General features: G+C 42.1%; 2 protein-coding genes across 2 annotated transcripts in view; both read right to left on the bottom strand.

The window, feature by feature from the left end:
* LOC132329042 (cytochrome c oxidase assembly protein COX16 homolog, mitochondrial) overlaps nucleotides 1-10125 on the bottom strand; it is a 44904-nt gene extending 34779 nt beyond the window's left edge. Inside the window, exon 1 of the mRNA XM_059849657.1 lies at nucleotides 9974-10125. Within this exon, the coding sequence (XP_059705640.1) occupies nucleotides 9974-10033 (60 nt within the window). The 5' untranslated portion in view covers nucleotides 10034-10125. The remainder of the gene's footprint in view (nucleotides 1-9973) is intronic.
* A 4052-nt stretch (nucleotides 10126-14177) lies between these two features.
* Nucleotides 14178-20096, bottom strand: part of LOC132329040 (deubiquitinase DESI2-like) — a 50266-nt gene continuing 44347 nt past the window's right edge. Inside the window, exon 5 of the mRNA XM_059849654.1 lies at nucleotides 14178-15072. Within this exon, the coding sequence (XP_059705637.1) occupies nucleotides 14830-15072 (243 nt within the window). The 3' untranslated portion in view covers nucleotides 14178-14829. The remainder of the gene's footprint in view (nucleotides 15073-20096) is intronic.

The following is a 20096-nucleotide window of genomic DNA, read 5'->3' as shown; positions in this document are numbered from 1 at the left end:
GACAGCAACCATCCATGACACAGTGCACAGCAGAGAAGTTGATACACACACCTCTCACTTCCTGTTTTGGAATTCAGGTTTTGGCCTGACACTGCAGTTTTACTCGCAACACCTTGGTACTACTTAGAGGAAAAAACCCACTTGGTTTGTGATGAACCTTTGCTCTTCATACAGTAGAAACAGCATAACAGTTGGCACATTTACCTTATCAGGAATTACCAGTACAGATGCCTTTACACTTCCAGTACTGCAATGGCTGATTTATCTTACCATGAAACATCAGTTAAGCACCATCAGAGACAAAGCACATTGATGCTGTAAGAAAGTACAAATGCTGCTGAAACATTACACAGTGTAATGCTGGAAGATTAGGACTAAGATTAAATAGTTTTGCAAAATACAGGATACACACAAAGAATATAAATAATGTTTACAAGCCCACTTGATCAATGTTCTAAAGAACCAAAGATGATGTCTGACTTTACTGCAAAACCAGACCAGTATCAGTCACATTCAGCACTTATTTAATGAACCAACAGCATGTCAATATAGTCAGCTGACAGCCCTGAGCATGGATTGCATTCATCTACACAAGCCAGAGCAGCAATGGACAGCTATTCAGTCAATTATCTTTTTGAAAACTGTGTTCAAAAGCCAATAAAAGAACGTATAAATGAATTTATGCAACTGTAATACTATTAAAGGTAGCAAAGGACTCAGTGTCTGACAATGCATGGAGTAGTACTAGTCTTGGCTTTAACTGTTTCCTTTCTCTTCTGTGGCACTGTGAGGGAAGATGCCCTGACTACCTTGATTTCACTTGGCTGTATTTACAGACAACAGTGAACCAGCAGGAATCACCAGTCAAAATAATTCGTAGCAGGATAATACTCAAAATTTCCAGCACCATTATTGGCTTGTTGGCTTTGCATATTCTGTATGTCTCACATACTTTTCTAATTCCCCAAACTGTAAAAAAACAGAGAAAATCTCTACGTTCTTTGCAAAACACTCTTCAGTTAAAAAAACACTACAATGTACAAATTTGCCTAATGTAACCCAAAAGCAACAGTGAAGTCCAGTATGTTCCATCCACTAGTCCAGGCATAAAAAGACAGTAGAAGCAATTCAGGATGCAATATAAATATAAGTTAGGCTGGCACCATTCTAATGAAGTCAGGATCAAGTTCACTCTCCTGTTAACTGAAGAGAGAAAAGTAATGTCACATATAATAAAAATTAATTTTTTTCATTACAATTTTAGAATCACACAGATACTTAATGTACATGATAAAATATTAAGGCACTGGCATCTCAAGGATACTCAAGCTGCAAAGCTCATAAATAACTGTATTCTTTGATTGTGAGGGAACTATTCATTTTATTTGTTTCACAATGCAGAGAAAGAAACATTATATAGTGATCATCATCTATCTCGTTACTTCAATGCTCTCAGCAGATTGATAAAATGATAGTAACTTCTCATTTTTCCTTTACACCTGAAGTTTAACTTAGGGAGGCAAAGATCATTAACCATACTAGTTAGCCAGCACTTAACACCAAAGCAAACAGCTTAATAGCACTGCTAGCACAAACCCCGTTAAAGATCCCACATTGGATTATTCCTTTATGTTTCAGTGAGTACACAAAAAACCCCTACAATGTTGTAATGCAATTATGCATGCATGGAAGACTTGCATGTTCCAAAACAAAATGAAAGATAGGATGTGACATAAGAGCACCATCTGTCACATACACTCAGCAACCTCAATAAACATTTTATGTAAAAAAATGACATAAAATTCTCTTTAATAACGTTCTTTTAAAAATTCTATTTGTTCATGTCTCCATTGGGAAGTATGTTATGCAATCAGTTATAGATGGCATCAGACTGATCCCCTGAACCACATCTTAGGATGGCAAATACTTGTATTTGTCACCAACTACAGTGGGTGGTCATTGAGGGCTCATAACAGCAGAACTTAGGACTTACAACAGATCCCTTTTTTAGATTCCTGCATAATCTAAAGCACCCAACTTCACTTCATTGGGTTAAACAAAATAATAAGAAACTGCTTATTTGGGAGTACCAGCAAAATGCCATGTAACAGACATTCCTGTTGTTAGAGAAAGCCATTCCTACTACAGTACCAGTCGTGAAAGATAATTACAAAGTCATAAATCCCTAATCACAATGTTAACCAAATCACAATGTTTAGTGCTGCCAACGCAAATCATGCGGTGCTAGAAAATGTTATGATGTGTATACAAAGAAGGAACATGGTAATTTTCTAACCTCTTCTTCAAGACTACTGCTACAGAATTCTCTAGCTATTCATCAAGATCTCCAAAACTAGAGCAGTAGTGAATTCTTTTAGTATAGTTTGCAGTGATCACAGCAAAGAGAGTTTTGGGGGTTCCTTTTTAAAGAACTGTCAGATGTGCAGTGTAAGACCAGTGAAAGATGACAATTTGGCAGTCCAGAAGACTGAAGTCTCTTTTCTTTTCCCTAAATGAAGTAGCAGGGCAAATTGCCAGTCCCAGAAAAGACCAGGCAAGTCATCTTAACCTGAAGCGCCCCCCTCTGCCAGCTCTTACTCTCAAAAGTTAATTTCCCACAGCCATTCCTGCACCTGGCTGTAACACTGAAACTGCAGAGAGAAAAACAGAACAAAGTCTTCTCAGAAACTTACTAAATCCTCTCCTCACCCTCAATGGAAGAAAAAGAGGGCCTACCTTTACTTCTTGTCTACAAAACAATAGAAATAACTTTAGGTTCACACCAGATGTCTCCTTTGGGGGAAAACAGAAACCAAACCCATGCATCCATCAGGAGTTATTTCATTCAAAGGTACATCAAGTAAGCGAATACTCTGACTTAATGCATATGCTAGAATCACACACTGTAGAAAGGCTGAACTGCACTCACTCAAAAAGGGATGAAATGCAGCAGTAGATGACCACATGGACACCATGCTGGCCTTCAGGACACAGCTGCTGGCATAAACTGAAGCCAATTGTTACTGACTGATAAAGCAGAGTGTAGTTTGCACAGCAGGTAGAACATGTGCAGAATATTAAACTTGGCCCAAGGTATCAGGTTAATTGGCTCAGTAAGAGAATGTTCAAAGCCATGATTTTAAAGATTGCAAATATGAATGGCTACAGGCCAGAGAACAAAAAAAAAAAAAAAATCCTGTCCTTAACCTTTCAATCTTATTATTCAATGTCTTATGAGAAAACAAAACTTTTGTTATTCTGGTTTTCTTATTTTATTATTCACAATTTTGTGTGAAATATCCAACTCATAATAGGTTTTAAACCAAAGAAATGCATGTAATAGAATAATGCAGAAGAGATAGAAGCCCATATGTTCCTCAATGTGAACATGAGCAAAAAAGGGCATTTTCAGCCACAGCATTGTCATTTTTCATTACACACATTGCTTGGGCTGGTCAGACAGCAAAGGAATTTCACTCTGCAGCTCCAGCTGTTTGAAACCCAAGTCTGTCCTGGTGGCTGAGCTGCAGTTTCTGAACACCACCTTCATTTTCGCCATAAGCTTCTAAAAAACAAAATTTAAATTCCTTATTAAAATTATCATTTCCACAGCTCACAGGTTCAAATCTAGCCAAGGTAAACTACAATGAGAAAGCGTTCACATCTTGTGGTAAGCTGGTATTCTTGTGATGTGTTAGGCCCTGATCAAAACTGCAATAAACTGAAACCTGCATGAAAGAACATAAAAAGAAGCCACAGTAAGTATTATTTCCCTACTGCTAATCCTGAACAAGGAATGAAGATTAAACATTCTGTAGAACAAACATGAATCTTACACTGTTACCATCACAACCCCCAGAAGAAGTGGGAGACCTAGGGCAGGACTAAACACACACTTGCCTGTTCTGAGGCTCAACAGAGAACCTCAAACCCCCCCGAGTGCCAGGTTAGTCCATTCTAACAGCATTAAACAATGCAAATGCACCCTTTATGTTTTGAAATGAAACAGAGGAAAACTCTGAAGTACTAAAGAGTGCCTATTTGTTTGCCACATATATCTGGAAAACTGTTCTCAAAGATTGAAAATGAAAAATTTTAGGCATTGATTCAAAAGGAGAACTCAGAAGTTTTAAGATCTAACTGTCAACTGAAAGATGGAAGTCAGCTAATTCAGACTGCACACGCTGGACTCCACAGAAGCCCATTCAGCCTGAACACTCTGGCTTCCACACGAGCACTAACAGTTGCAGGGCTGGTTTTGTCTGGAACAGCTCCACACTGTGGATTCAAACACACACAGATGAAGAGGAGATGCAAAGCAGAAGCACAGCCGACATCAGACACATCTCATCATAGGCCTAGAGACCCAACATGTACAATCCCAGTCACTGAAGCAACACTCTGTTATTCACTGATTGACAGCAACAACTTTTAAATTCTAAAAACAGTTTTGTATTTATTGCCCCTCTAGGCTGCAAATGTAATACTTGTGACTTTTACAGGTAATCACAATTTATCTACAAATACTAGAAGTCAGAATTATCTTCTCGTGGCTGAATGTTAATTTCTATTCATCTTTCAAAAATGTATTAACATCTAAATAAACTGTTCCACATATGTCAAAATCTATTGTGAAGTTACATGAAGTAATAGATATTAATAAAAGTCCTGCAACTCAATATTATGAATTGTTCAAGGCCATAATGTGAAAGATGTTAGCAATAACACTGACATATCTAAAAGTCAAAAATACTGATTGCAGTAATCCTTCTTTAAACAATATCAGAAGATAATGTAATACAGTTTCTACTCATAGACACTGATAGCAACAGTAAGATTTCAGAATCATGATTACTCCCAAGAAAAATTGTCCGTATTTCCAGTGTTCATATCATCTTTTTACAGGCAGATCCTCCAGAATCTGTGGGGAAAAGTGTGCCTTGTATTTAGCACACTCCAGGACTCCAAATAGAGCCGTTTTTTATGAAATTGACCAGAAATGTTGAATTTTTAAAAATCCATTACAATTTAACCCATTAACCCTGCAAACTTTTACTTTAAGTAACTCACAGGACAGCAAAATATAATTTCATATATCTGCAAAACATTTCCGGGCATCAGTCCTGGCTCCCAGATGACCCTAACTTCACACCAGTGAACAAAACTAATCAACAGACATGTAATTTCACGTCCTGATATCTGGAAAAGTTGTTTTGCTTTTGTTTGTCAAAACAACTAGCTCATTAACCAGAGCCTGAGATGCCACTGACCTTCTCTAATGGTGCCTAGAAGCACCGATCACATTGCTGCAGCATTGTTAGGGACTTGTTCTAACCTGACCTTTTTTCCTAGTCCTGTACATGACATGCATTCTTGGCATCCCTTGACCAAGTGTTTATCAAAGTAAACTTGCACTGTCCAAGGCAGCAGCGTAGATGGCATTGTAGTACAGTCTGTGCTAATAATCACTAGTGGAAATAGATTTTAGAATCATATTTATTCATAGTGAAATCTTTCACTGCCCCAAGCTACCTGTACCTTCTCCTTTGGCAATACTAGGCATGACATGCAAAACACCAAAGACGAGATCCAGAAGGAGAAGCAAAGTACTTGTAAAAGCAGTCGTTACAGGATGAGGGGAAAGACCCCACAAAACCCCAGAAAAATGAAAGGAAGTCAAAATCTATAGGTATGGAAAATGTTGCAACATAGTGCAAATCTCAAAATCTGCATTACTATACACACAGAGTGATATTATTTTAGGTGTGCAATAAAAATCATCAAATGAACCATAGACTATATTTTCTTTCTGCTAGAATGTCACTTCAGATACTCAGAACATAATTTTTTTCTTGTAACATACTGACACAACTGGAACTGCATCTATACTTTCATTCTGCAGCTTGGAGAGTTTGAAAAATCCTTGCCTAGAATCAGGTGGAGACACAACCACAAAGGCAAGTCTTGGGAAGTGCTGTGAGCATATGAAACAATAGGGGGGGGTTTAACATGTGTTTTACATTCGTTACTACTTTGCAATTTTGAAATCCAAACTTGTTTCCTTAATGATGTAGAGCCATCATTTAAACCCGTTAAAAAAAATAACTTCCAGCAGACTTCAAATATTCCAAGCGTGCCAGAGAGGTGACCTTACATGTTTGGTGTCCCATAAGGAAGCTCTGATGCTGGATGCACCAGCAGCAAGCCAAGGAGCCTTGCTCTCTCATGATCTTACAGAAGCATCACAGCAGCAATATGACATTGACAGACACATCCCTTTTGCTCAGGTAGAGGTGCTTGTGGAATATAAACCAGCAGAAACTGAAGCTCCTTTTATAATAGAGCCATGAATGCTGAAGACTTGTAAGTTAAGCTTTATGTGATAAGGAAAGAGTTCCCGTAATCAAAACAGCAAACAGAGATGTCAACATAGGTGACAAAGATGCTTAAGCTACCACAGAGGTGGCACAGCCCTCTACTGCAACAGCAAATTTCAGCTACAGCTGTAAGGTTGCTGGAGTTCATCCCAACATCTACACAGATGTTGATACCATAGTCAGAAATGCTTTGGGACTACTCACTTGATCACATTCCAGCCATTGAGACGTTCCATACCAGGTTACATCACTATCTCCTCCATGCCTACTGTTCATGCCACACAGAGATACTGTATCTGCAAAGTTTACACAGTTACAGAAAAATTCACAACTCAAGGTTTCCTGCAAGTTTAAATCCTAGCCCCTAGAATTTCATTGTTGCTCACAAAGAAACACTTTTCTCAGCTACTGAGAAAGTAAGACTGAAAACTGTGCTTCACACATCTTACTGAGAGCTGTTGCCAGTATGAGGTTTAAAGATCAACCATGAAAATTCCTTCTCCACTGAAATATTCTAGCAGCCCCAAGACCAAATGAACAAATAAAAAAAATCAGAATAATTTACATTAAAAAGAAATCTTTTACAGATATATTTTGGGGGGGGTGGGGGGGTGTAATGAGACATCCATTTCTTTGAATTACTATCTCTTTGACCCTGAAGCCTCAGTGATTTCGGCACAGGGACCTTTCATTCAAATACACAGTATAAAATGACAAGATATGAAAGCCATTTGATTTTTTCCTGCCAAAAAAGCAAACATGGTACTGATGAAAACTTCAGCAGTACTGAAGAACAGTCCTGCATCAGTCTAGAGAGAAAAAAATTAGGTACAGAATGTAGTAATCTAACAGAAACCTTTGGTTTCAGTTTTATTAATAAATTCAACAGAATTAAAAGGATTGCAAAGGCATGCTCCTTCTGATTCTTTGCCTAAATTCACTGTCATTTTTGCTGTAATTGATCTTTTAGCACAATTCCGTTCAGCTTCAGAGGTGCCTTCAGAGCTCCATAGACAGCTGGGTAACTGACAATTGCATGAATTTTCCTTTTTCTTACTCCCTGGGAAGCCTTTGGACAGCAAGTCAGAAACATTCTGAAGTATTCACAAGGGAGAATAACTTTAAGGCAGGGAGACATGAAACCCTGGAAAGAAATATAATAGAATATTTCTCTATATAATATTGTGTCTGGAGGAAAAAGCTCTGTCACAACAGGAACAGAATGAAATTAAGCAGTTCAAAGTCAAAGAAACCAGTCTCAAAAATTCTTGCTATGACCTATGGAAAATCTTGCAAAAACACTGGGGATGGCCAAAAGTACAACCACAGGCCTGGCCTGGGATGTTGAAGTCCTGGTTCCAGCACTGAAGCAGAACTGGGACAATCTATGCCATTGCTGGCAGTTGGATGGTCAAGCTCATCTTAAAACCCCTCATTACGTATCAGACTGTTCTTTGCTAAAAACCAGCAGTATTTTCCTAACACACAATCATCTGTTTTGGGGGTACTCTCCCAAGCGATGAAAGGCAATCATCACTCTCAATGTACAGAACTTTGCAGACTCTTCTAAACTAAACTAAGTCAACTCCTTCAAACATCCTTAAAGGTGGAATGTCAGCTTTACCTTTTATGTTGCTTTCCTCTAGACTTTACAGTTCATCCTCATCACCTCCACATGGCAACGTGACAGAATGGCACCACAGAGCTAAAAAATTACTCCAGCTGAGGAATGAGTACACAGGAAGAATCCTGTTTCATGTTTTACTTCACTTTTGACAAGTTCCTCCATCTTGTAATGACATTTCTGTTTTTTCACAATAATACAGCCCACATTATTTCTACAGGACCTACCTTACCTCCAAAGATAACCTTTTCATTTGGCAAGCGTGGGGTAACTACATTTTATAGCATCTTTTTAATCCTTTTGAGAACTGAAAAGGAAAGAAACATATCTTTGCCCTACTTCATTGAAATGCAATCCTCACAGGGAAGATAATGTAGAAAGTTTTATCAAAATCAGAATCTTGTGTTTCAGTTGAATCTCCTCACCTACCACACCAGTTAATCTGATACACTTATTAAAGAGCAGGGGTGATTTTTTTTCCTCCACTAGGTCACCACCTCTAAGTATCTATTATTTAATCACATAGTATTTTCCCCAGGCCCTCCAGAGGGTTAAAATTGCACCAGAGACTACCAAACTGCTTGATCTTCCCTGATTCTGGAAGAAAAGCAGCAAGCTTCAAATAATTACATAAACAAAAGCACCATAAGCTAAAACTATATCCAATCTTTAACATCTAAGCAAGGTGTTATTAAACTGAAGAATATTGTCAGAGCATTCATACATAAAAAAATCTGAAACCAAAATAAATTTGGTCTAAGTATGAAAGCAGCACGGTCCTGGACAGCCTCTCAGGTACACAGGCATGCAAGCAGGATACCTGATGAGCTGTAACACTGTGCATGATCACTTCAAGAAGGGTGCTGTAGGCAAAGTTCGTGTGCAACAGCAAGGAGTGGAGCTGCTGATGCAAATGATTTCATGTAGTTGTGGTATTATCACATTGTTTTGTTGGTCTGTTTGGTTTAACTGTTTCCATTTCTTACAAATGCCTTCACCAATATTTTGAGAAAAGATACTTCATTCATAACTTTAATAAATGTCCTTACTATAGAACATCAGTAATATCCCTTTAAAATAATGGCCTTAAAGTATTAACTCTAGTAAGTGTCAATGTCCTTCTTTGGTCCATTCCATTTTTCCAAGGCATGCTGCTGAATACTTGAGGAAGATGGCACTGATTTATCTAGTAGCTTTATAAAAGGGTTGGAATTATCCTTTGCCTTATTCTTTATCCACTTTGAAATTTGCTTACTTTTTGCAAACTAATTGTATAGATGGATAAGGAGACCTGAATTGCACAAACAGAAACCACAATGGCCTTTGTGCTGCTTTTGTCTTCCTTCCTGAGTTTTTATCCGTAAGTGCCTCTGCGTTTTTTCATTTTCCCCCTAATGAACACAGGTACTTAGGACAGAGAAGTGCAACCAAATGTGTACTATCTACAGAGGTAGTGTGTGTAAGAGAGTCTTATAATTTTGTTTTAATCCTTCGACATTACTGATCTCTCCTAAGCTCAACTATAAAAAGTTATGCCTCACTCACCACTTCGAGCACAGCTCCTACCTATAACCTCAACTTACTTCACTCAAAATCTATCCATTTATTTAGATATACAAATTATCACACCAACAGTGCCACTGCAGTTTAAAACCCAATGAAAAGCTAAAGAAAGTAAGACAAGAAACACAAGTGGTGTTTCACAGGAAAAAAAAAAAAAAAACAAACCCAAACCACCTGCAAAATGCATTTTCCTCAGTTCCCAGTTAGGAATATCTTTAGGAGTATGTTTGATAACCGTGTCCCTGAGCTCCGGGCAGCACACGGTTCCCCCCGCCGGGCCGCTGCCGAGGAGGGCACAGCAGAGCGCCCACCCTGGAGCCGCCTCCGCCCCGCAGCTCCGCCCGCCGCGGCCCCGGCCCTGCCCCGCCAGCGCCTCCCCGCGCTCTGCCGGCCCCGCCGCGCCGCTCACCAGCAGGGGCACCCCAAAGGTCATCGTGCGGCCCCTCCACAGCCGCCGCAGCTTCTCCATGCCCCGCTCCCGCCCCACAGGCCCGGCGCCGCCCTCCCGCCTCCGGCCCGGCCCCGGCGCTTCCGGCGGGACGCGGCTCCGCCGCCAGAGCGGCCCCTCCGCCAGAGCGGCCCCGCGGCCGGGCACGCCGGTTCCGCTGCGGCCCGGGCGGCCGGGGAGAGCCCGCGGCCTCGCTGGGCATCGGCCGCGGCTGGGCTCAGCCCCCTTCCCTCCCACATGGCCCCGCCGCTCCCATCGCCCACGCACCCCCCTCACGCTTTCCGTCACAGCTCGTCGGTGAACACCAAGGAGCAGGCCTACTTTAGGAGCTGAACACTAGGTTGAGCAGGCCTAGTCAGGAGCTGTGTCTTTTCATTCTGCAGCCTGTTTTCCTAAGCAAAGAAGGTTGACGACCATGATCATCTGTTTTTCTGCAGTGTTATCCCTTGTCCCAACCAAAATGAACCAGAAAAACGTTTTCAAAACAAAGTTGGCTACAGCAGTGCTAGTGAACAGCCTTAGCTGTTATTTAGAGCCAACAGTCCTTGATATGTGCTAGGAATTAAATGTGCTGTGCCATCCACCCCAGCGCATCTCAGCTACAGCCACACGCGCTGACCTGTTACAGGCAAGAGCACCCATTCCCCAGGCATAGGCTGCAATGTTTTTACATATTATTGTAGCCCGAGGTTCTGCCCTGTTATGGTAGCCTGTGGCAATCACCAGATGGAAATAGGAGACTGTCAGGTCCTCTTTTACATACTTCTGAGTCACTACACTGCCTTTTCATACACAGAAATGACATTCCAAGTCATTGCTGATGGCATGCAGGGCAGAGATGAAGTGGAACAAGGCACCTGCTGCCTCAACTCAAAGAGTAATTTAAAAACATTTGAAGATGGAACATTGATTATCCCTTCCTTTGGTTTTCTCCATTAATCAAGGAAGTGGTGGAGGTACTTAATAAAGTTTTCTGACTATGTTCATTAGATAGCACATATATACAAACTAAAATAAGAATAAAATCAAACACATATAGTAAGATAAGCTAATATTTTTGCAATCCAATATCCACTAACTTGTTCTGAGAGCCCTACCAATCTAGAGAGAAAGAAACAGAACTGAAGAATAAAAAACAACATAGCAGGAAATGACTATTTCTTGAGTACCTCAGTAACACAAAAGCAACATGGGTCTGAATTCCAGATGCGACATGCAGACACCCAGCTGGGAGCAGTGAGAGCGAGAGAACAGATCTGTCAGTGTCCATCCCCATGCTGTGCTGAGCCTGGGATGAACTCGTCACAGAGCACAGGCTCTGTGCTGGGAAACAAGCACACCAGGGCCTCTGAAAGCACAAGTGTCCCTTCTAAATAGTTTGAGAAAAATAGGCCTCAAATCACAGACTTCTGAAGAGGAAGGCAACTGACCAGAGAGAAATCAGAAAGAATAATGTCATGAAATTAAAGAAGTTGCTACTATAGATGAAGACATGCTGAGAAAAGAGGTTATTACTTGCTTCCCTCTTTTTCTATGCCTTCCCTAGCAACAGTTTGTTTTGTACCTTTAATATTCCAGTGTTAGGCTAACCTCACCTCCAGTCTTAGTGTCCCACCTGGTCACTGCTGGAGACGTAACCCACAGCTGCTGATGCCCATGTGCAGAGTTGGTGCCCTCTCATCCCAGCTTTTAAATGGACACCAAAAGTCTTGGCTGTAAGAAGAAGGGTTAAGAGTTTGTTCCACTGCTATGGGGTGCTCTTGCTAAGATTCATACAGTGTTCTTTTGTTTTCATTGATAACTGCTGTTGGTGTTTAAAAATTTCCACGTGGTGTTATACAGAGAAAGCAGCAAGAGAAAGTAAATGTGTAACTGAATACAAATATGATATAATTATGTAATAACAACAATTTTATAATGATTGGAACGATAATAAAAATGCCTAAGACAAACACACTGTGCCAGAGATGAACAGTAAATTAGGATTGTAAAATGTCTTAATATTTAATAATCTAAAGTGCTGTTAAATTACAGACATAAAGTTGTCATCAATATATATTTTATTTCCACAGTGTCACTTTGTTCTGTTCATTATTGGTTGATCAGTCACCTTGAACAGAGAAGTATAGGGAGAAATAGTTTTGAAGATTAGAATATATTCTGGGTTTGATTTACAGCAGAGGTTTGATGCCTCCTTGATCTGACCCATACTGTCATAAAGAGATAGGCAAACATAAAAGTGGATAAACAAAAATCTGGGGGTTTTATGACATTCACAGCTTGCCCCAGATGTTGTTCCCAATATTTCAAGTACATATTTATGTTACCAAATAGGCTAAGTGTGGTTTTCTTGTCCAGGTTTTCATCCAGTTAAGCATTTTTACTTTGTAAAGTACTGTGAGAGGATTTTCTGTGTGAAATGTGCCTCTGGAGCCCATCTCCTAGATGTATACATGATGCTTCATCTGAAGGTGCAGAGCAGAAGCACAAGGGTGATGGCTGGCTGGCTTTTGTCACAGCAAAGGGAACGAGGTGTTTCTGACTGCCCTGGCCTAGACAAATGGTCTGGGAAAGCCTCTTCTCACTTTCCCCTGAGAAGGACTTTTAAAATTCATTGCACATAATGTGCTGCTGGCTGTTGGCAGAAACCCTGGTAACTTCAGACAAATGAAGCTTGCAATGCTGCAATGGTTTAAGCTGCAATGACCACGACTGCAGGGGAACACAGAGTGAAACAGTACATTGTGCAATACAGTTTCTGGACCCTGGCATGGAGATCATGATGGAAATGGTGTTAAACATCCCTGGACAAGCCATACTATACAAGATTGGTATTGGACTGGTTACCAGGAGCTGCAGAATTGCTCACAATGCAGCATTGACTGTGGGTAGCCAAGGTTAATAAGGAACATGACTTTAGTTCAGTACAGAACTTGCAGCAGTTTGCACAGAGGATGGAAAAGAGGCATGTTGTAAAGGTTTTGTTGCCTAAACACGCATCACTTCAGGAGGCAATGGAGCAAGGCCATCCTGTGAGTTACATTTCCATCCAGTAGATCTCTCCAGAGCCTCCTGCTTCACTAAGGGCATGCACATATAACAAACTATTAAATGTTGTTTGTGCAGACATGATGTGCATCATAGCTGAGACCTTCAGCCCTGAAAGCACACACTCCTGTATACCTGAGCTAATGAAGCAGCTGGTTGGATTTAGCATGCATTTGTGACCAAAAAAAGGAAACAACCGGCATTTTAAGGGCTTGTAGCTCCCTCTGGGTCCAGGATGGAAGTCCTGACTTGGTAGTAGCTATTGAGAACACCATTTCTAAAATGGCAACTCTTCCTCAACAGACTGCCTGTTCCTTTTTCTTTCTCCTTTGTGCAGCCAAGAGAAATTGCAAGGGAGGGAGGGGACGGATTTCCCCTTTCATTCTTTCCTACACCTTCTGACTAGAATTCCTAGTGAGGTAATTGAGTAGAAGAGTTAGTGTACTTGTCCTTTCCTCATTTTATGCTTTTTCATCAGCTATCAGAATTAGCATAAATATATCCAAGGACCAGATTCTTGTCAGGAGCCAGCTTGGAGAGGCCAGTGAGCCAGCTCTGCCCATTTTTCATCCCACTGAAATAGTGCACACAGCGGAAGGCACCATGGTGGCCCATGCATTGGAGGGGTCATTTGTGCTTTCTAGATGTGGCCCTAAGTTTTCCCCTCTACCTCCAAAGAGAGAGGAGAAAGGAACAGGTTGACATTCTTTGGGTTCACCATTGTTTTTTACCTTCTTAGGTTGGCTCGAAAATAGGCCAGGGAAGGATGGCTCTGAAGCCATGTGTTATGTCTGTGAATGCAGGAGGAAAATCTGAAGGAGATACTGACCTTCCAATCAGATTCACTCTCCTCTTCCTTGTGCTTGGGAAGGCCATTTCCCTAAATACAGCCAGCAAATGTCAGCTAGGAGAGAGATTCCCCAGGGAATCGGTGGGGGGGGTGGGGGGGGAGGGGGGAAGGAAACTGGGAACACTGCCTAGGATTAGGAAAACTGAGAGGGTTCTGTGCCAAAAAGCACCAATATGGTCAAGTCATCTCTGCATCTACTTAGTAGCTGCCTCTAATCACCACAGCCCCATGCTCTTTCTGACCCCAAAGAAAAGCCACAGTAACACATTCATTTTCTAGGTTCTTTGTTATTATTTTCAAGAGCAGGACAATCATTTAAGCTCTTAAATTTGAGTACTGAAAACAGGTGGTTGTAGAACAGGAGCACCTTTCATTTGTCCTTCACATGAGTTAGAAACCTGATAGTTACAAAAGGGATGGATCTGAGTGGAGTTTGTTGCTGGTCTGAGATGAGAAGGTTGAGTTCTGGCTCTGGTTCCTTCACTGGGCGAGGGCAGGTGATTTGTCATTGGGGAAGGGAAAGCCCAGCCAAAACAGAGAAGAGACTGCTGGTCTTAAATGCGTAGAGGGAGAGATAAAAAGTTAAAACAGTTCCAGAGAAGGAACATCACAGTATGTGCACTCTGCCCATACACATGCTCTCATGCCTGAGAGAGTCAGCAGTTCTCTGTAGATCAAGGATCATGGAGGCCCTTGGAGGAGAATACAGTTTAGTCACCGCAATCCTCTGTTCTGTGTTGGAGTTCACAGTCATTTTGCTGAGCAACTGTAGCGGCAGTCCTTGGAAAAGGGACTGAAGCAGAAAGGGTCTTCCCTCTCCTGTGTTGTCTGTTGAAGAGAGAAGCCAATGTGTGCGAAAGGGTGTGAGAAATAAATAGAACAAGAGAGAGGGATGTTATATGGGGGCAAACTGGGCAGTTTAGACCCGTGTATGTCTACAGGTTCGTGATGTGCCTGAGGCTGAGGGGGCTGCAGAGGTGGAGGGGGACTCCTCATCCGTTGTGTCCCCTTGTTCCTCCTTGTGGAGACCAAGGCTGATGTGGCTCTGCAGGGCTGCTGGGGTCAGCCATTCCTTGGGGAGGCAGCTCTGGAGGAAGGGGATGCAGGAGCTGAAGTAGGCCAGGCGATTCACCCAGCGGGGGATCTCTTTCCCACATAATATCTGTGGAGTAAACCGAAAAGGAGCATGGTTAATAGTACCAAAGCAAGTGTAGAGGTAATGTCATCCTCATCCACACCACCACCTCAACTGGGTGAATTCCCTGTTGCTCAGAACAGAAAGGATCATCTCCTGCAGTCAGAAACAACAGTAACTGCCAAATTCCACACTGACATGCACAGGGATCCCTGCCAGCTGTTGGTCTTGTCAGCATCAAAACAGAAACCAGGAAAAACAGTTCATGGCCCTCAATGGCTTTGGTGACTGTTCTCCAGGCAGTCCATGGGTAAAAGATCAGGCCTGCTGGGGCTTCTCAACCAAGACAATGACATTCCTTTAGCAGTAGCCCAAAAAGTCTGGGAAAAATATTTAAGCTGTTGCTGGTGAGACCTTGAGGAGCCCAGAAGCTGAGTATGACTAGGTAGATGGAGATGCCTGAGAAGCTGTTCTTGTTCCTCCCTTTTCTTCCTTGGGCTGACACAGTGGTTCAGTCCAATTACCTGGGGGTAATTGGTACCCCCAAGTATCTGGGGGTCCTTTTCCTATTCTATCATACCACCCTTTAATTTCTCCTCATATGGTGTGAGTAGAATGAGGTATTTCCCCCCTAATATGGGGGGGGGGGGGGGGGGGGGGGGGGGAAAGCAACAAAAAAATCCCCAGTCTCGGTTGTAAGTATCTCTGTTGCATCCTAGATGCTCCTGGCACTGACTTGGATTACACTGCTAGCACAGATACTGTTTTCCAAGGTCCTATCGAATTCAGTACAATGAAACAACTTGCTCCACACTGCAGACCATTTCTGCTGTAGCATTTAGCCATGCAGACATATAGGTGCCAGATTTTAATAGCTGTATCTGGCTTAGACCACATAAAATATGTTTCCCTTTACATTTTACTATATCCCTTAGCAGGCACAGAAGAGACACAGGGAACTGATCAGCAGGAATGCCTCTAGAGACTGCCTTTAGAAAATTTACTGCCTGTCTGTAGGGCCCTACGCCAGCATACTAGAGCCTAAAGTCCATAGCAGATTCAGGAGTCATAACACCGGAATTCTCCCTCCCTGTGTTGTTTTCCATGGAGCAAGAGAGACAGAGAGGAAATTCCACCCCATAGACCTTGTCCTACAATTTACATTAATTAGTTGTTCCAGGGTTGTCTATACTGTACCTTTGCCAATACTAAGTTCCTCTGCTCTTCCTCCCACCCACTTTCTGACTAAAACCACATTTAATTTAATACCAAGTGCTGCAAAAACTCCAAGGGTGTTTGTCTGGACTCCACTAAGAAGATGATTTGGTGAGAACTCCCTTTTTGGCAAGGTAACGTAGAGCTTAGAGGTTTCAAGAAGTTTTCAGGGAGACTGGAACATTTTCCAGAGGATAGGCTCCTTGTGATATATGCATGCATGTGAGTTTAGTTCTCAAGCAGTTTAAAGTCTTAATTAAGACTTCCTCACAGATATTAATAGCTAGAACAACTAAACCAAGGTATGATTCTTTGGAAAATTAGCTGAAACAACAGAACAGCATAAGGTAAGATGGCCTGAAATGGAAATAGTGTTTTTAAGAGTTGGGTTTATTTTCTAAGCACATCCCCTAGCAACTGAAATAGCACTTCCCAATGTAGAAGCAATGATGAGGTGTTTGGCTTTTTTTTATAGGAGCTTCTTCACCCAGAATGAATCAATAAGGCAAGGAAGATCCAGAAAAAGAATGAAGATGTGTGGGCATTGGGCCACCAACCAACAAAGGGCAGTTTGTGGAGCTCAAGGATAATGATGCAGTCCAAGTGGTTTCCCTTACCTCAGTCTTGCTTGTCATGTCACCTCTTGTCAGTGTAGCCTCATTACTATTCCATGGCAGAACACAATGTTCAATAGGAACAAAAGGGCAATGGCAGGGAATGCTACCAACGCTACAATCTGCTTCTGTGTTTTTCACTCCTTGACGTAAAGCATATTGTGCTGGAGCGTCCAGCAGTGCTTAGCTAATGGAGAAATATCAAATGAACCTGGCTGCCATGGGATTAAGCCAATTGAGTTTAAATAAAACACCACAAGCAAGATGAAGTGGGTATTTTCCAACTGCATATGAAGTCACAGAAAAAACTACCTACTGCAGCTCTTCTGAGAAATTCTGCACTGAAAACCACTCACTGGAACAATAAATTCACTGAATGCTGTTACCACCCATTGTTTCCATCAGCAGAACCCTTTTTCAGATGTTTTTAGAATTGAATATTTCACTTGGGGTTTTTTTATCAAAGAAGTGGTGTTTTCTCTTCTGAAGGAGATGAACTTCTCTGTGCTATGTCATGTACTAACTCTGACAGGAGATGTAAATAAATAATAAACTGTTACAGGTCAGAAATTGAAGCAAGCACAACTTCTGATTGCAGACCAGTTCTCGCTTCAGGCACTGGGGCAAAGGCTGCATGTCATTGCATCTTCCACTGAGCAGCACCTGCTGACAGAAAGCCAAGTCTCCCATTGCTGCAGCACCTTCTGGGGACTCAGTGTAAGAACTGTGAGTGAACCAGCTGGCACCTTCAGAGTCAAGTGGAAACAGCCATTCAGCCACCCATGGCTGAAGCCAAATGGGCAGGAGAAATGGGACCTGACAGTTTGGGCGCTTTTTCTAAGCATCTGTCAAATCCACACCAGGATTTCAACTCATCAAGAAACAACTAATTTGGGATATGGAAATATCCTCCAAATATCTTTAGCTGTATCATTTTGCACCAAACAGTCAAATGTACAAACTGGTTAAAATGTACAAACTGCTCTGCACCCTCTCTCCTCCTCCCCTAAATGTCCTAGGAGCTACCTGTCCCTGCTGGGCAAGGCTTTAACACTTCCCTGTAAAGCTTTGCAGGGGGCAGGGGAACAGCCTGGCAGCTGGGCAACATGGGCTGAAATGCCACCCAGCAATGGAAGATTTCCTGAGCCTCCTGCCTTTTAAAAAACAATGTTATCAATGTGCTGCATTTTGAGAGGGTTTGGTTCTATGGGCATATGCTAGACATTATCTGAGATAGTCTAACAGGATGAGCGCCTCTCAAAATATAGACAAGAGCTGATCAGATGATCCTGAGAGAAAGCTCTCAAATGTAATAGGTTCTGTGCTGTGCTGGATGATGCAACTGGGGTGATTCAAACCATGCATAGAAGGGTAACTCAAGGCACTGAGAATATTTTTTATAAGTGAGCCCTCTTAGGGGCACCATGTAGTGTTCTAATCCATGAAAATCAAGATGAACAGAGGCAACATAACATTCCTCAAACAATACAAGCTAACTACTTCAATTCTTGTCTTCAAACTGAGGCTTGTAGAGTTCAGTGCTGAACATCTGTTGAACCATCCACTGCCTCTTTCACTTAGCAGCCTTGCTAAAGATGAGGTGGAGTCCACATGGGGCATGTATCCATTTGAGCTACTCTACAGAATTCCCCTTGGCGTCTCTTAAAGAATGCAGAGGGGTTTTACTGGCACCTGAAGAGTCTAACACACACCTCAGAGCAATTTAAGAGTAAAGGCTTTAGTACTCCAGGGGAATCATTACAGGATTTGCATAAAATGGCTCCTACAGGGACTACACAATACAGCATAGGTTATCCTCATCAGAATTTCAGAATAAGGGCATTAGATACAAACCAGCATATCTGCCCAGGCAAGGCCTGCAGGCTATGCTAGAGCAGCCAGAACACATATATGGAAAGAGAAAATGGCAATTCAATCCATGTAGTTCTTTGACACATCCAGAATAAACCAGTAACTCAATGCACAGGGACATCTTTTTTGCCACCTCACAAAAACTAACCTGGCAGCATAACTTCCCAGTGCTGGCAGAGCTGGGAGATTTTGAGTGTATCAACAAGGAACATACCTATAGCTCTGCACCCCAGTCAGCTGCTGCACATAGTGTATACACTGAAAATAAAATTTCTGAGGGAGAACAGACAAAATCACCTTCACAACACACCTGAAGGTACAGTCTCACCTTGGTGGACTTGGCATGCTAGGATCAATTGCTTGAAACAGATGAATAGTATACTTACTGTGTAAAAATTAGTTTCTACTCTGGGGAATTTCAGTGGCCTTTGGGAATCACCAGAATAGATGAAGTGCCACTGGGCTGTAAAGCTGCCTGCAGCACATGTTCAGAAGAGCCAGGAATGGCCTGTGACTTACAGAGCAAAGGCTGTAGCTGAGAAACTGTAGATGAGGATAAATGAGCTCAGTAATGAAGCTGTGTTCTGGGAGGTAGCAACCTGAGTCAAAGTCAAGAAGATAGCAGCCAAGTCAAAGGAATTTTAAATTATTTTAAGCAACTGCCTGAAATGCCCCCATTCTCCTATGCAATCCTTTTTTGTTCTGCAACTCCTACAGATCTTCTCCAGGGCCGTGGGTGTTGTAAAGTAGAGGTAGCATCCGCAACATCTATCTGAGACTAGCCAGGAGTGAGGAAAAAAAGGAAAGCATTGAAAGGAGGAACTAATGCCCACAGCCTTGCTCCCCTTGTGAAGGTAGTTCGAAGCATGTCAATCACCTCAGTGGACATGTGGAAGAAGGGCAGAGTTGCCTTTCTGCAGCAGTGTGCATGCCCAGATGATGGAGTAGGTGGCTCTGGGTCAAATGAGACAGCTGGCTCATAGCACCTCAGCACTCACAGCATTGTTTCACAGGCCAGGCCACCAGTGGAGAGACATAGTGGCTGCAATTGTGACATCTTGTTGAACCACATTCAGAGCTGATTTCTGAGTGACATCTCTGATTAGTCATGTACCAACTCTGGAGCATGGCAGTGCCTTCTTGAGCGTGAAGGTCTTTGTAACGAGCACTTGTAAGCACAGCCAACAGCTGCAGGGTGATAGGGTAGGTAGCAAGTGGCCTCATAACAGAAGACTATTTGGGGAAAATTGAGTACAATTGGATCTAGGCTTATAATGGCATTTAAAATAAAGAATCTCCCACCAAATGAATGAACAACTGCAGTTCATTCCTATGATCATGATGGCATGA

The sequence above is a fragment of the Haemorhous mexicanus genome, chromosome 6, assembly GCF_027477595.1.
Source record: "Haemorhous mexicanus isolate bHaeMex1 chromosome 6, bHaeMex1.pri, whole genome shotgun sequence".
Taxonomy (NCBI): domain Eukaryota; kingdom Metazoa; phylum Chordata; class Aves; order Passeriformes; family Fringillidae; genus Haemorhous; species Haemorhous mexicanus.
Note: the sequence above shows the minus strand (reverse complement) of the source record. Positions and strands in the feature narration are given on the sequence as shown.